A 17,521-nucleotide genomic window follows, 5' to 3' on the forward strand; every position below is an offset into this window, starting at 1 on the left:
ACCTACTAATATTTTTATTGTTTGACATATTTGAATTACTGAAAGTATAGTGGCAAAGACAATAAGTTAATAATACGTACAGTAGACAGTCGTCAGTATCAGCAGCAAAATTGGCAATAACACGTCAAGCTTAATTAAAAAAAAACAGAAGATTCATAAAATTGTTTAGTGTTAGTGCCTATAATTGGTACCGCTATATTCATATATAATATTATGTATAACTAATTTATATTGTTTCACTTACCAAAATATTTAAAGATTAATAAAATGTCGTATTAGGTGATTTAAGTTCAAAATATATATCCACCAACTATTTCAGCAACTATATATGCTTTTTAATTGCAATTAGTACCTAATATTATATTATACCATATAATATTATATGGCATATGCCTTATTGAGCATTCACATACATGTCAATATAAAAAAAATATACACAAAATTACAAATATCATAAAATATCATGTTCGCTCGGTTCTATATGTATAGTTTCAAGTTTGTAATTTAATTTTTATTTTTCGTATCACAAATATATAATATATACTTATAACTATAGTCTATAACATATATATTATGTTGTAAACTGTGATTGCACGCGTTTATTGGTTTTACTATAATATGAATATATATATTATTTTATTGTCGACTATAGCTGCTAAGCATATTATTAATATCTTATATTGTAATCGATATTATATTATTTTTTATTATTATGATAATGAAGATTAAAATAAAATTATAATATATATTTTATTCGATGAATAAAAAATAAAAATAGAATAATAATTATAAATATTAAATAAATTATGAGTACCTATTAACAAAAAATAAATATTAATATAGTTAAATTATTTAATGTTACATTATAAGATATATTTAATTTCCAATTACTATTGGAAATAAAATATGTTTTATTCAATGAATAGAAAATAAAGGTAAAATATTAATAATAAAGATTGAATAATAAATTATGAGTTTTCAGATTTATTCAATTTTTAATCATTTTTAAAATATTATAAATATTATTCATAAATATAGAATGTTTTGGTTACAGCGTAAAAATTAATATATTTTATCAATAATTCATTAACTTTTAAATTTAAATATCTAAATCCATATCAAATTCAATATTTATACAATTTTTTGATTGACAAATGCTGAGTGGGTAGTTCATATTGTCATATTAATACGGTGTAGTTTATGTAAAACATAAAAATCGGGATTCGGGCAAAACCAGAGCCGTCATTTGAGGTGTTGCAGAGTATACATACCTAAAATTTATCATGATTGTATTTTGGCCTGACTATAATTTTTCTGCGACAGACAAAAATTTTTTTTATTTTTTTGGCCATAATGGGCCGTTACAGTGAAATTTGTTGTCTCCGTCTTACAAGTGCGTAACATAGCAAATTTTAGACTCAAATTAATTTAAGAATATTTATTAAAAACAAGATATATAGGTAAAATGAAAGAAAAGGCTGATTATTGATTACTTTTTTTAATCTAGAACTTATACAATTTATACTAAAAAAAAAGTATAATAAGCCTAATGTATGTTTTTTAAATAAAATTAAATGCAATGGCTTGAGTTTCTTGAGGGAACAAACCATCCAGTGAAGGTACTTCCGCTGATTATTGATTATTAAATTTAAGGTTTTTTTTGAAATGTATCGACCATCTCTGACCAGTGATTGATGTTGATTTTTGGAATTGATTGGGAATTACAGAGGTGCAAATCAGCCATTGCAGGTATCAAAAATACTTTTTTCTGCATCATTGTGACATTATTGCTGTTATCACAAAAGATTCTGGCAAGCGTCACTTTTCTGATTTCTGTCAGTTGATCTTAAAAATTATAAAAAAATAGTTAAAATCAGAATCATTCATTAAAAATATTTCAGATATACTAACATTCATTGAATATATTTGGTAAATCGTAAAAATATCTATCTGCCATTCTAGTTCTTATAAACTGTTCTCTAATAATACATCTCATCGTTGGACCAACCATTGAATCTTCTTCGTGTTTCTCAAACAATGCACCTACCAATAGCTCTATATCTCTCCAATGTTTGTATTGCTTCAATAGTCTATCAGTTGACTAAATATTATAATATACAGGAATAAATTAAGTACTATATCATTATTTAATATTTAATATACTTTTAAACTTACGCCTTCAACCATGATCTTGGATAAATCTTGTACACTTCTGATAGCTTTTAGTCGACAATATTTTCTAAATTCTGTGTAGCTTGGTATACCATGATCGCGGGTTCGTTGTATATCCAAGCTGACGATGTCCATTCCAAATGCGTGGTTTGGATAAACACTGTATAAGTGATTTGTAAGCTGATAAAAAATTTAAATCACTAATGTTAAATTATAGTTAAACGTATAATATAGTCTGTTAAAAGGATTATGTAATGTAATGTCATTGCGTTATATTGATTGTATTTCAAAAACCTACCGTTTTAGTAAATAGCATATCAATTTTTTGTGTATTCTGCGTAGATAGCCCTCTGACAAGCTGATCCATGTAATTTAATAGTAAACCAGTTGGTCGGTTGTAATGTTCCTTTAGTGAAAGACTTGCGTTGATCATTCGGCCTTCCGTATATAAACTAAAAAATACGTAGGTTCATACAAATTAGTAATTATAAGTAGGCTATATGCGATGATTCTCTTTAGAAACAAAAGCACAGCAATCGACATAATAATATATTCTTGTGTACATTATCAATTTTTAGGTTGGCACATGTATTTATTGTTGTCATATTATATTGTTGAGTCTACAATGTAGACAGTCGTCAATATAATTGTATTTAATATAATATAGGTAGTATAGGTGCAAATATATTTTAGTAACTTTTAAATGTAGATAGGTCAAACAACGAAGGAATCTGTGCTGAAGTGACAGTAGAATTTTTCTAATTTATAACACCGCAATTCGCGTGTACCAATAAACTTGTTTCTGATCTAAAACAGTGATTGAGTTTTATTTCAGCAATTTTACCTTCTTACATTTTAAAAATGAACAGTGGATGGGTATACGTTTATTTAAACCAAATAGTGCATGTTATATAAAATCTTGAGTCCTTCTAATTTAGAAGGAACCAACGTATTACCAACAGCACGTAATCAACGGATTTTTTGAATCACTGAAAATAAAAAAAATTATAGTGCCAATATTCCGTCTATTTCATTTCTTTAATTCAAAACACAATAGAACGTACTTATTTTCCTTTTTCCGCAAGGGGTCACTATAATAATTGATTTGATAAATTTCATTGAATTAAAATTTTACACCATCCTTAACAGTGACACACTTATAACCTACTGTACACCAGACCGACATCCACTTACTCACTTTTTTTTTATGAATGTCAATAAAACTTTATTTGTTGATTAAAAATACTTGAAAATTTAATACAAGGCTACTACTATATTGTATAAAATTTTTCTTTTTTAGTCCAAGTATTTCAATGTAATACATGATTCCTTATAAGATTATCTACTTTTATCAAAAAAAAAAAAAAAATGTCTATAAAAAAGTCAAATTAAATTTTTATGAGCTATTTAAATTCAAATTTTTACAAATTTCAGTTGTTGTCAATTATTATATTATTAATTTTATAATAAAATCAATAGTATTCTATAGTAATGATGTGTCTTTTTTTTTTGGTGTGTCTGACATCGCTTTTTGGAGCAGTAAAAGATTTACATGATTTGACAGTTTGTAAGATTAAAATATTTTACAGTCTATTTTTATTGTTATTATGAATACGGTAGTTGGTTAAGTTGAATAATTTTTTTTTTTAAATATCATATTTGAAACTTATTAATATATTTTTAAAATATTACTAATATTATTATTATTACTAATACTTAAATTATATTTATTTTTATATATTTATTAATTTTTATTTAACTTTTTTTCCGTGGATTTTTTTTCAGTGTCTTTTTTGTCCTACATTGTCTAAAAGTTCTCCAAAATTAAATAAAATATAAATTCACAATAGTCACAATAGTATAAATATAAATTCATAATATTTGCAATAGTCTCTCGATGGTATTTAAAAAAATATCCATTGTAATTTCTTTATTTAAGTAACTATTAATAGTTAAATGAAGTCTGTATTGATTATAGGTGTTAAACATAGGCGTAGCCAAACATTTATGTAAGGGTATGCAAGAAGTCTGTGTACCAAATTAAGTTGTGGGGGGCTTTGCTCAATTTACAATAATATTAGTAATTATTAAAGACTCACTAACTCAAAACTAATCTCAATTTAGAAAATTAATCTCAGTGTCCTTTTTTAAGTCACTACACCTACCCAGTCCTTATAATCAATTTTTCAATACAATCATACAAGTCTAATGATTAAAATTAATGTTGAGTGTTAAGATTCACAATCACAAGGAAAAACTATTAATAAATAAAAATTATTATTTATAAAAAAAGAAAAGTGATTACATATTACATGTATTATTGAATGTACAATATATTTTAGATTCTGAAAGGAATGTAATGACTTTACAATGATGTTTTTTTTTTTAAATATTAATTTATTTTTGTGTCTGTCATCACCGCCTGGGGCAGTACCACTGCTTTGATTTTCTTAAACATCTCAGTATATTGCTAAGTATAACATAAAGTATATTGATGGAAGGGAAAGTAATTCTAGTTGGTGCATTCCTGAGGTCAAAATTTAAAATTCTCTATAGTTTTCAAAATCGCAGGGAAATTTAAAACAAAAATGGTAGCATTTTCTAGAAACTAACATTTTCAAAATATATTGATGTGTTTTGAACTGTATACGGACATTTACAGTTTCCAATTTTATTAGTTTTTTTTCTAGGAATGTCAATAGAATTTTATCCGTTGGGTCAAAAATTTTGAAAATTTAATACATAGCTCTTAATATATAAGAAACTACGAAATGTGCAATTTATTTTGAATAAGAAACATAAACATTTTTCTCCATAAATTTCAGATTTGTAAATTTTAACTAAAATTCCTAATACATTTTTCTACTTTTATCAAAAAAAATGCTACCTGAAAATTAAATTAAATTTTTATGAACGTTTGAAGTTCAAATTTTTACAAGATTGAATATTTACTTGAGTTCTAAGATAGCGATTTTCTTATTTCGCTGTAATTAAAAAACTCTAGATAATTGAAATTTTCACTATATGATGTTTATTTTATAAATATTTTGACACATTTTGATCTTTTTACGGACAGTTTCAATTATAAGTTTTTTTATCTGTTGTATTTGATCTATGGTTTCAGGAAATTTTCAGTGACCCCCCCCCCCCCCCTTTCTTGCATTTGCACACTGATTTTAAATGTTTTTAAATTACTAGAATTGTTCATAGTTTTATGTATATCAAATCCTCAACCCGAAATAACTTACATATAGACGATAATAATAATAATATATTTATACCAGGTTTGCACGAACCTGATGGTGTCGCTTAACATGGAATTAGCGAATGGTAATATTGCGGTCGCAAAGCTGTTGCTGACGCTCGGGTCGGTGGTCTCGTTGTACGCGTTACTGTAGCCTTTTGTCGGCAGCTCAAGCCCGTTCCGCCTGGTGTAGTTTTCCCCGAGCAGCGCTGGCAGCCACTCAGCGTAAGTTATGTGCTGAATGGATGCCGTAACGATTTTCCTGGCCTCCTGAAAAATACGTTCGTCGTCCCAGTGCGGATTGACGTGGGACAGTAGTTTGGCCAACCGGTTGTGTTCCCTCATCCACAATGTGTGCATGACCGTCAGTTGGGGAAGCGCATTTGCCCGGATGTCACCAGCTCTATAACACGTGCCGCTGCCATACTGACAGGCGATTGATTCGGTGTCTTCCAGCGGCATATACTGCGGCTGTAGCTGGTCGCCATGGTTCTTGTTATCGCAGCCCATGCTTGTCAATAGTTGGCCGTCCAAGTTGGTCCTCAACGACCACGTCCGTTTCGCCGACGAACCGTATATCATCGACCCATCTAAATAATGAGTAGCTTGGTTCATCTGCGAAAAATAACCATGTTACGTTCAATTTGAAATTATCTATGACTATAGGGGAATTTGAAAAGTTAGTTCTCAACACTAAATAGGGGTATCAAAAATGTGCACCACTGCAAATAGACACTGTTTCTTATTTTGTAGATAGATTCCCTTTTAAAATTTTAATTATAATTATAATGACAGTATATAAATTTACCAAGTTGGTAAGTATTAACGTAATTTTGAGTATTATAACCAACATAAATATACGTTTATGGATATGGAATTATCTTATATGGCTCTTACTTGTTCCTTGACTCCAAAAGTACAATCGGAACGCACAGCTGGCACCGAACGCGCGTAGTGCATACAACGATGAGGGACACGGAAAAATGGATCTCCATCCGGTATCACAACTTGCAAGCACAACTCGCGGTATATGCTTCGAGGCATGAGCTCCGATCGTTCTTCTGCACAACAGCTCACGGATTTATTACTAGTCACTAAGGATTTAACATTAATTTGCATGCATTAATAATTACGACCAATCAATATAATATATGGTTATGTGTTAATCCTACGCATTCTAGACATTGCAGTGTGAGATAGATCATGGCCTACAAAAATCGTCCAGTACGCCATTGCCATCGTTTTGAAGTCATCTGGTGAGTGCTCGTCTTTGACAAATTCAACGCTCAGACTTCTAGGACTGGGTCTGTATGACGAAAAAGAATCTTCCCTAACTTCTGTATGGACAGTAAATGAAAACACATCGTTAGATACGCACAAAGGTAAATTATAATGTTATAATTATTACCATAAAAACTATCAATATAGTTATTAAACAGCAAACGTTTATAAGCCGTGGTTGCTTTTCCCGAGTAGTAACGTTTCAAGTTGTTACAAGAACCGTCAGGACTACGATACTTCAAGTTCATCCCGATGCATGCTGTTTTGTTGTAAAACATGGACAAACAAATCTTACCCAAAGATGTCTTGTCTAGTTTCACTTTCGATAAGTCTATGGCACATTGTCCTCCAGCACTATCAAGATAATTTAAATGGTCAATGAATTTATGCATATTAAGAATATTTTTTTTTAATGAGATTTATATTGTAGGTATATACTCTTGACATTCTCTATCGCGTATAAATGAGGAAGCTTCAGAAACAATTTCAGCATGCCTATATAATGAATACAGTTCTTCTGAAAGCTGAGAATCGATCAATAGTCCATGCTCCGGGCTTCCAATATCCATAATTAACCCAAACCATAATTTATCCTCCTCACGTCTCCCAATTTTGCTGATAAATATTTTAATATGATCATCTAATTCTTTGGTTTTGAGATGTTTGTACCAGTCAGTTCTTTTTATCATCAAACCATCATCTATAGAGAACATTTAATCATTGATATCCTTTCGTATGAAAAATAATCAAAACTGAAGGTATAGTTATGGTTTATACCTTTAAAGTAGAACTCAGCTCGACCTCTGTAACACGATGGTAAGAATACCAAAATACAAATCCACAGATGTATAGATATCGAGGTACTCATTCTGCTAATTATATGAACTGTAATAATTTAAAAAAAAAATATTTTATCATCAATTATAACTTTTACTTTATATATTTTAACTATTTAAAGAGCTGTTTTATAGAATTCACTCAAAAATAATTTACAAGGGCGTATTTTGAAGTGTAGTTGGGCTTATTTTGCGTATTGAGAAAGGCTAGATGTGCACTTGATAGTCAGTTTTCATCAAGAAGAAAGGCGGAAGAGCCAACTGCGAAAAAATTTAAAATATAACGTTCTAATAATGTGTTATGTGTTAAATTTGAATTCAACCATATAATAATATAATTGAATACGAAAAACGATTCTGAACTGTGGCAGTTTGTCAGTGTAGATATTTTTTGTTATATTTAAATTGTTATTACTTATTTATAATACGGTAGCCAGTAAGTAGAGTAAATATTATAAAATTACAACAGTATAACTAAATTTGTTATTCTTGGTTATTTAATATGTAATTTTCAAACATAAAATAACAATAAAAAACTGTGTTATTATATTTCTTGAAACTACTTGCGAGAAACCTTTTTTCAAATTTTCAATATTTAGCTATTAAATTTCTACTGTTTATACATTTTTATCTACAAAATTTTTTTAAAACCTTAAATTTGATAAATGTTGTAAGACTTATGAAAATTTTAAAATTATTAATATAAAAAACCCATGAGATACCCTGAATAATAATCTCACATTTAAATCATATAAGAGGCCATTTTACTGGAGATATATTTAAAATCTTTCCTATTTGGTGGAATCCAATGGAACAAATATAATTGTGCAGGAAAGTGGAGCATTTAATGAACACACTAATAGGAAGACCATATACCATGTTTTATAAACTAACAGCTTGGTAATTAATTTTGTAAAAACAGCATATTAATAAGTGATTGTAATACAAGAGGATATCATGTTAAGTATTAAACTACACAAGTTAAAGGTAAATAATAATAAAATAGGATATATCTAACAATATAAATGTGAAATGAAACTATTTCTACAGGAACTACTCTATCAGAACTTCTTGATTTTTTTTAAATAGTGTATACCACGGAGAAAATATCTATGAAAGAACATTTTAGGAAAATCCACTGGAAAAGTAGGAAATCTGGATGTCAAAAATACAACAGTGGCTATCTGTCCAGAAAAAAAAGCTTATAATAATAAAATAAAAATTTAGCTTATTGTTGCAGATTAAAATAATAAATGTGGAGTACATATTGGTTGCTATTGGTTAATCAGTTATGTTTGATGATTTGTATTATTATTTTTTATCAATATAAAATGAATGTTTTTGTGCAGATTAGACCTCTGGGACGGAGATAGGTTATTTTAAAAAGGGTTAAATTTGGTTTCTTTTTATTCATCGCATTTTAGTAAGTACGGTTAGGTTAGGGTTATGTAATAATTGTATATATTAATCCACCGTATTATATAAAACTTGGTACTATTTGATAATTTAGAGTTAAATCTGCACGGGGTCCGCGATCTAAAACAGGTAGATTGCCTACCTGTTAATATACTGCTGTGAATCAGAATTATTATTCCGGGCAAAAGAAAATTCAAGATTAATTTTGAACACCATACACCGAATATTAAATAACGAATTGAATAAAGTAATATAAATCAACGTCTACCGGCTACACTATACAATACATATTATAATATGGTAAATGGTATTATAAAAATAAAAACGCATACTCTGTGTCTGATTTACACCTGCAGTACTACAATGTGAATAGATTACTAATAAACAGTGTTAGGACTTATCTAGATAATTATCTAGATGAAAATTCCATTATCTATTATCTTATCTAGATTAAAATCTACTCGTCATCTATTTTTTTATCTTAGATGAAAACTTCAGTTATCTATATCAATTTATCTAGATAATTTTTTATACATAGGTATTTTTTAATATTTTTGTATACAAGTATACATTTTTACATTTTTGTTCAAAATCAAAAACCATAGCAATATAAAGTAACAGAAGGTATATAGTACAAATTTAAAGCAGTCATAAAGTATAAAATATATCTTGAATCTAATAATTAATGGTCGTTGGCTGTTGTGCTATTTCCGTTTATTAATTTAATGTTTCTGCAGGTTATTACTTATTACTAATTAGTTATTTCTGATCGACCGTGTCGATGTCCTATAGTCCCGGGATTACCCGTAAAAACATACGGGTCTGTTTCGTACAAGACCCGCTTGCGTTACTGCAGTTATAAATAGAGTCTTATCTAATATATACGATTATGATTATATATATATGTAAATATATTATACATTATATATAATATATATTATGATTTATGATCCACCAATAATATCCATCTATACATTTTATTGTTGGGTAATAATAATATGATTAAACCTACTTCAGAGTTTTGATTATCAGAACATTCAGAACGACAAAACACCGTCACAGTTTATTATACAAGTATACAACGTGGACAGTAATTATCGTCAATTGTGATTTTCTTGTGTTCTTGTTGTTTTTACCTATTATTTTTATTTCGGTTTTTGACCAGCTATATTTAAGTATGAAGCGATTTTTAACTACACCATATATGGATGATTCTAAAAAATCCACAAGTGTATCAACAGCAATTGATTTAGCTCAAGTAACTATAGACGACCCAGGTCAATTCGATGACGCTTGTGCACCAACAACAGAAGCGGAATAGCGGATGGTTTTGAGGGAATTTGTCTAACCATTACTTATATGACGGCAAATTTTACGATATTGTGTCAAATATTGGAACAAAATTAATTGCAAAATGTGTACTTTGCCAAAAAACTTTACAAGGCCAAAATAATTCTTCTAGCAATTTTCTAAGTCATTTAAAGGTAAGTTTTTGATTTTATTTTAACCATTTTAAGTAGGTATTAAAATTAAAACATTATTTTTGGTAGGTACTTTGGGTGGTCATTCTTCATATTTAACGAATGATGGATAAATTACATTAATATTATTTAAAAAAAATATAATTATAAAAAGATTCTTGGAACATTTGTATAAAAAAAAATATTTTATATAATGGGTTGTTGGGTATCAATACAAATAATATACAATTTAAATACCTATCATTAGCTAATTTTGATTGGAATTAACAAAATACTTGGTCACTAATAATATAAAATATCTATAATATTGGTAGGTAAGGTATTATATATATATAATATAATATAATATATTTAATGTTAATAATGTAATAATGTATGTATACAAGAAAAATAATATAATTGACAAATTTTTATTATTTTTTAACTTTACAGCTGTTCTTTAAATTAAAGAAAATATAAAAATGTATTTATTTTAATTTATATATAGTATATCTACTATACCTATTGAAGTATAATATTAGCGTTAAAATAAATTTTAATTAATATTTCAGCTTAAGCATGCATCAATATTATCAAAATTAGAAAAGTATAAAAATGAGAAGAAAAAAGCAAAAAAGTCTAACCAGAATAGAGATGTGTCATTAGCATCTATGTTTCAGCCAAAATTACAGTTATCTCCTTCAAAGTCTTATGAAAGTCTTATCAAAGTGTTATGTGAGTATACTATAAGTATTATAAATAAATTGTTCATTTAATCATATATTTTTATTTACAGATTATCAATTTAGTCTTTGATTATATCGTGCAAGAAATGAGGCCAATAATTACCTGTGAAAAACCAGCATTCAGGCAATTAATGATGGGTCTCACTGGTATATCAGACACATAATTTCTTCCAGACTCAAAAGTTATCAGCAAAGAATTGAAATTAAGGTACATGTCCTATGTTACAATATTGACAAAATGTATTTCAGAGCAATCATTTATTTGTACAACAGCTGATATATGGTCATGTAATAATAAAAGCTATTTAGGCATGACCTGTCATTTCATTAATGAAAAAGATTTTAATAGACATTCGTACGTATTGGGTTGTACGCGTATTAAAGGTAGTCACACATATTTGAATATTGCTGAGGTTATAAATAAAATTACTAAAATATTCAACACCAATAGTTCTAAAATTTCTCATTGTGTAACCGATAATGCATCAAATTTTGGTAAAGCCTTTAGAACATTTTCAATTCAGCCACAGTCAAATTCTTCCAACTCAAATAATTTAACAAATAACTGGTTTTGTAGTGATAACGATGAATCAAGTAATGAAGAAAATAATTTAGAGGTTGATGATACTTATGAAAATATTGATATTACAGAATTGTCAACCATATTTTCAAGTCCAAATGTAATTAATTCTTCTGATAATGAAGATGAAATCTGCTTACCAGATCATCTAACATGTTCTGCTCATACTTTGAGTTTAATCGCGACTACCGATGTAAATAAAATTGATGACCATTCTTATAAACAAATATCTAAGCCTGTGTTTGAAAAATTATTCCCCCCCTGGAATTTAGTCAGTAGGAGTTCTGTTGCATCAGACAAAATTTTTGATATATGTAACTGTAAATTTCCGGTGCCCATTATGACAAGGTGGAATTCATTATTTTTTGCAGTTAAAAAAGTTTTAACTGATAAAGATAAACTTTTAAATGCATTTGAGGAATTAAAACTAAAGAAACTTAAAATATCTGAATGGAAGTTTTTTGAAGAATATTGCTTAGTCATGGAGCATTTAGCTTTAGCCCTTGACAAGTTACAGGGTGAACAATCTTGTTTCTTAGGATTTGTTGCACCTACAATTATTGCTTTAAGGCTCAAGTTAATTCAGTTAACACATTTAATATATTATAAAAAATTGGCTCATTTATTAATTGTTAGTCTCGAAAAAAAGATTCATTTACTTATTTGACTTAGTACACCCAAAGAGTAAAGCTTTCATCTTGGCTTCCATCAGTCATCCCAAATTCAAACTTAGTTGGGCACCAGTAAGATACTTAAGTTTGTGTAAAAAATTATTTATTTCTGAATGTGAAATATTAAATTTGATTGAAAGTACGACCTCTGGTTTTAACAATACTGATGATGAAACTGATGGCAGTGATAGTAAATTCTATCAAATCCTTAATGAAAATATATGTTTTGAAGAGTCTACTGAATTTTCGCATAGTGTAAAAAGTAATAATATATCAAGTGTGCAGGCTCTTTCTTATTTAGAGTACAAAAAAAAAAGATATTGATACATTAAATAATTTTCTTGTTGTAAAAAAAGTATTTTTAAAGTATAATACTACATTGCCTTCGTCTGCTCCTGTTGAACGATTGTTCAGCAGTGATATACAAATTTTAACTCCCAGTAGAAATAGATTACATGATAAAACATTTGAAATGCTACTCTGTTGTAGGTGTTTGAATTTACAAGTATAATAGTATATTATAATTATATTTATAAAGTATTGTATATTGTATTAAACTTACCTTGTATATAATAATTAATAATAAAAACTTTATTACTAACCATATAAAAAAAATATTCTAATAATTATTATTTGTTTCAATAATGTTGTTGACTTTTTATAATCCTGATGAGGTATGTTTTTCATTTTTTTATTATTAACAATGCTATTTTTAATTTATATTTGTGTAAATGGAAAATTTAAAATTATTTAGTTTTGTTATATACTTTGGTCAAATTGTTGACTGAGTATCATATTGTTTATGTTTTGTTTTTTTTTGCCATGTAACTAATTTTTAATTTCTATTTGGATAAAACAGAGAATTTTAAAATTATTTGGTTTTGTTATACATTGGTTAATTGGTTAATAAAGTATAAATTGGTTTTTAATATGTGTTTTCTTTTTCGAATAACTAAATAAACAAAATATGTAAATATACTATATCTTATCTAATCAAGCATCATTATTTTATGTGCTAATACAAATCAAAACTAAATACACATTCTGATGTTTAAAAGAGTTATATTAATGTTGTTTTTTATTTTACTTAAGAGTTACTAGGTATGTGATAGGTACATAGGTAAGTATATTTATTGAGTTTAAGTAAAAGCATCAATTTTAAATGATAAAATTAATGATGTAGGTAATATGTGCACCAAAATGTACAGGTGTACACCTAATACAGGTGATGCTGTAAATTATATTATGGTGTTGAATCTAAGGTCCCCCGCATTAAAAGATTTCTGGATAATATGCCACTGAATAGTTATTGCCAAGTATGAAAAAAAAACAGCAAAAAAATTTTTATCTATTTTTTTTATCTAGATAAATCACATTTTTCTATTATCTTTATCCAGATACTTAAAACTTTTTAACTATTATCTTTATCTAGATAAATTCCTACCAAAAATCTATTATCTTTATCTAGATAATATTTTAGTTATCTATTCCCAACACTGCTAATAAACTACATGATATAGGGTGTTTTGATTATAATTATAACAATAATATAGTACCTACTATTATTATGATTAAATTATTAAAAACTACTATTACATTATTGAAACGCAGCCACACATGATACTCACAAAGCTATATGATCCTTAGACTTGATCAGCGAGTTGAACATTTAAAAAAAAAATTTGAAAATAAACAATTTTATTAAGCAGGGAACGCTATAGTATAAAAACAATTTAAATATGGATGGTAATATAATATCAATGCAGTTATTGTTTTTAAATTTTAACGATGAATGTTGTTATAATTTATAAGGGAGAACCTTCTTATTTACCTTTAAATAAATGTTTGGTAGGTACTCACCATGACTTGAATTATATTGTTTAATGTACAGATACTTATCTTTTGACTGTTATCGTGTCATTTACTTTGTTTTAATTGTGTCGTGAAACACTGAAAATACTCATTCGAAGATTACAATTATTTAACCAATTACGTTTAACGATGAGTTAAATAACTTTTAATAACTGGAAGTCTGCCTGTTGTCTTGGTGAGTGGAGTCGGTGTCACGTGGAATCGTCGTCGATGCACCGATGTTTGTGGTTAGATTCCACTGTCGGCCACCGAGGTATCGGGCGAACGACGATCGTATTGGGTCCACCCCCACCCCCTCCCAACCATGGCGGTGACCAGTTTTTTCTCTGTAATTTTAGTCGAGGGGAATGCGACACTGAGACGATGAGTTTTGTATTATTATCGGAAATTAGGAATTCACAAACCGGTTTAACGGTAGTGCTGTGTGTGTTTTATATAATTTATAGTGTTCGAGCTGGAGCATATATTTATTATAAGCCGAATAATAAAAACGTTAGCCAAGCGATTATTTGGAGCCGATTTCCGCGTTCAAATTCATGAGACTTAATAATAAATCTTATAAAAATAATTATCACCTTGTGAATTTTTGTATCATCAAGTACCTATACTTATGTCGTATATGATATATACAATAATATACTCATACTAAGTGACTACTATTATTTTTGAAGAAACCTTAAACGAATTACAAAAACACAAAGTTCAAGAAGATTCAATAAAATCGACATTAATCCTAAATCTAAAAAGCGAGTTCATAAACGAATTTCAACCAATAGGATACTCTATAATACTGAAAGGCAAATTAGAAAATAGGAAACAAAACGACTTAGATTCAATTTCTAGTTTTGTTACGGAAATAGAATATTTATGTAGTCAAATAGACAAGGATATGAAGGAAGGAAGATATTTGTGTTTACATACTAAAAGGCATAAGGGAACCTATATTACACGCAATTTCACTTCACGACCACAGTAACTTAAAAAAGTTAAAAGAAAATTTAAAAAAATATGAACTTATGCAATTTAGAATTAATTCAAGAAGCTCAGGACTTAGCGAATACACAGAAATTTTGAACAAACAAGTAATGCAATTAAATACCGAAACAAAAGACAGCAACCAAGAAATTAAACGTTTAAATACAAAATTAGAAGGAATAGACAGTTATTACAAAAACAAAATTGATCAACTATGTATCGAAATGAACAATTTAAAAAAGGTGGATAAGTGGATGTCGCTCTGCTGTACAGTAGGTTACAAGTGGGTTACTGTAATGGATGGTGTTAAATTTGAATTCAATGATATAATATCATTGTATAAGAAAAACGATTCTGAGCGAAAACGATCAGTCAGCCTATGATATTACCAAGTATATTTTATGATATTATTGTTAATAAAGTAATATTTATATATAACCTATTTACGTGGAGCTTTGTTTTAAATTTTCAATCCTTAGCCATAAAAGTTGAACATTTTATACATTTTTAACTACAAAATAATTAATAAATTATAAATTTGATAAATGTTGTCAAAATTTGGAATTTAAATGCTTATAAAAAAAAATTGTGCCTATATATTTTAAATATTTTTCAACTGCAATTGTGACATTATATCAGGAGCCTTGCATTAAATTTTCATGCTTTTTTACACAACAAATAAAATTTTATTGATATTTAAAGAAAACAAAAACTAAAAAACTTGAAAACTGACTATGTCCGTAAACAGTTCAAAAAGACTCAAATTATTTTCAAAATTTTATGGTGTATACAAAATGCTAATATAAACATTCAGTGAAATTTTCAAGTCATTCGTTTTTTAATTACAACAAAATAAGAAAATCGTTACATGAGATATCGAGTGAATATCAAATGTTGTAAAAATATAAATTTCAGACGCTCATAAAAATTTAATTTAAGTTTCTTGTAGACATTTTTTTTGTTGATAAAGGTAGAAAAATTTATGAGTAATCTTATATTACATTTTCAAATCTTAGATTTAAAAAGAAAAATTTTTATGAATTCTCAACTCAAAATAATTTGCTAATTTTCGTGATTTTTCAGTATTTTGTCAAAATTTGAACTATAAATGCTTATAAATAAAAACGGTGACTAAGGATTTTTAATTTTTTTCATCTGTCTTTGAAACAATAACCTAGGAGCCTTCTATTAAATATTTAAGCTTTTTTACTCAACAGATAAAATTTTATTGAAATTTATAGAAAAAAAAACTAGAAAAATTGAAAACCGACAGTCAATAAACAGCTCAAAAAGAGTCAAAATATTTTATGGTTTATAGAAAATTGAAATATAAACATTCAGTAAAATGTTCATGTATCTACAGTCATTTGTTTTAGAGTTACACCAAAAAGCAAAGTGCTTTTGAAAACTATTGGAAATTTTTACTTTTGACCCCCCAAAGTAGCAACTAGATTCACTTTCCTATCAGAAAAGTTACTGTTGAAGAAAATCCAAGAACTTTTACTGTCCTAAATGGCGATGACAGACACAAAGATAAAAAAAAAATTAAATAGATAAAAAATAAAAATTTTTTTAAAAAAACACACATCATTGTAAAATCAATACATTCATCGCTTCGCTCAGAATCTAAAAAACTAAAAAAATTGAAAACTGACTATGTCCGTACACAGTTCAAAAAGAGTCAAATTATTTTCAAAATTTTATGGTGTATAAAAAATGCTTATATAAACATTCAGTGAAATTTTCAAGTACCTATCTACAGTCTTAAAAAATAAAAAAATAAAAAAAAAACAGAAATTAATAAACCTAATATAGGAGAAATTATAAAAATTTAAAAATTTTTATTTCTAGGATAATTGAATTCTTTAAAAAATAATTTTAAACCATCACCTATAGGTTGAAAAACACCTTTAATAAAAAATGTATTAGGCCCTTTAAGTAATTGAATATAACCTAAAACTTTACGTTCTAATAAAGTAAAAAAAGCAACTCTTATAAAAACTATTAAAAATAAAATCCAAAAATTAATAATTATAATAAATATAAAAATTACTATCTATAATTAAATTCTAAATTTAACACAATTATCTGCCAAAATAGTTAAATTAATTTAATTCACTTAATAAAAAAATTAAATTTAATTATTTAATCCTTTCGTACTAAAATAAATTATTTTTAAAAGATATCAACCAACCTGGCTTACACCGGTTTGAACTCAAATCATGTAAGGATTTAAAGGTCAAACAGACCTAATACTTAAAATTTTGC

The 17,521-nt window shown here is 27.4% G+C and overlaps 2 protein-coding genes across 5 annotated transcripts; one reads left to right on the forward strand and one right to left on the reverse strand.

The window, feature by feature from the left end:
* Window positions 1-1,550: 1,550 nt before the first annotated feature.
* LOC132934878 (peroxidase-like) lies at window positions 1,551-14,481 on the reverse strand. Of its 4 annotated transcripts, XM_061001271.1 has the most exons (12): window positions 14,238-14,481; window positions 14,035-14,054; window positions 7,475-7,582; window positions 7,136-7,397; window positions 6,825-7,051; window positions 6,589-6,753; window positions 6,314-6,510; window positions 5,469-6,031; window positions 2,471-2,624; window positions 2,176-2,352; window positions 1,912-2,101; window positions 1,551-1,845 (listed from the first exon to the last, which is right to left on the reverse strand). In XM_061001271.1, exons 3-12 carry the CDS (start codon window positions 7,563-7,565, stop codon window positions 1,649-1,651), a joined length of 2,223 nt encoding a protein of 740 aa, XP_060857254.1. In that variant the 5' UTR covers window positions 7,566-7,582; window positions 14,035-14,054; window positions 14,238-14,481; the 3' UTR covers window positions 1,551-1,648. The 4 variants fall into 4 exon arrangements, with proteins under 4 accessions (XP_060857254.1, XP_060857252.1, XP_060857253.1 ...); XM_061001269.1 differs by lacking the exon at window positions 14,035-14,054 and having other exon boundaries at window positions 14,267-14,481; XM_061001270.1 differs by lacking the exon at window positions 14,035-14,054.
* Window positions 11,275-15,254, forward strand: LOC132949202 (uncharacterized). Its single transcript, XM_061019970.1, has 3 exons — window positions 11,275-12,311; window positions 12,547-12,668; window positions 14,950-15,254. Exons 1-3 carry the CDS (start codon window positions 11,368-11,370, stop codon window positions 15,252-15,254), a joined length of 1,371 nt encoding a protein of 456 aa, XP_060875953.1. The 5' UTR covers window positions 11,275-11,367.
* Window positions 15,255-17,521: the final 2,267 nt, after the last annotated feature.

The sequence above is a fragment of the Metopolophium dirhodum genome, chromosome 1 (assembly GCF_019925205.1).
Source record: "Metopolophium dirhodum isolate CAU chromosome 1, ASM1992520v1, whole genome shotgun sequence".
Classification (NCBI taxonomy): Eukaryota; Metazoa; Arthropoda; class Insecta; order Hemiptera; family Aphididae; genus Metopolophium; species Metopolophium dirhodum.

Excerpts from the sequence above, each read along its gene's own strand:
- LOC132949202 (XM_061019970.1), top strand. The coding sequence starts at position 11,368 with ATGTCCTATGTTACAATATTGACAAAATGTATTTCAGAGCAATCATTT. Across the intron at positions 12,312-12,546 it reads ATTATTGCTTTAAGGCTCAA|TACGACCTCTGGTTTTAACA; the intron begins GTTAATTCAGTT and ends TTTGATTGAAAG. Across the intron at positions 12,669-14,949 it reads ATTTTCGCATAGTGTAAAAA|AAACCTTAAACGAATTACAA; the intron begins GTAATAATATAT and ends TTATTTTTGAAG.
- LOC132934878 (XM_061001269.1), bottom strand. The coding sequence starts at position 7,565 with ATGAGTACCTCGATATCTATACATCTGTGGATTTGTATTTTGGTATTC. Across the intron at positions 7,052-7,135 it reads CGCGATAGAGAATGTCAAGA|TGCTGGAGGACAATGTGCCA; the intron begins GTATATACCTAC and ends TTATCTTGATAG. Across the intron at positions 6,754-6,824 it reads CTATATTGATAGTTTTTATG|AAGTTAGGGAAGATTCTTTT; the intron begins GTAATAATTATA and ends CTGTCCATACAG.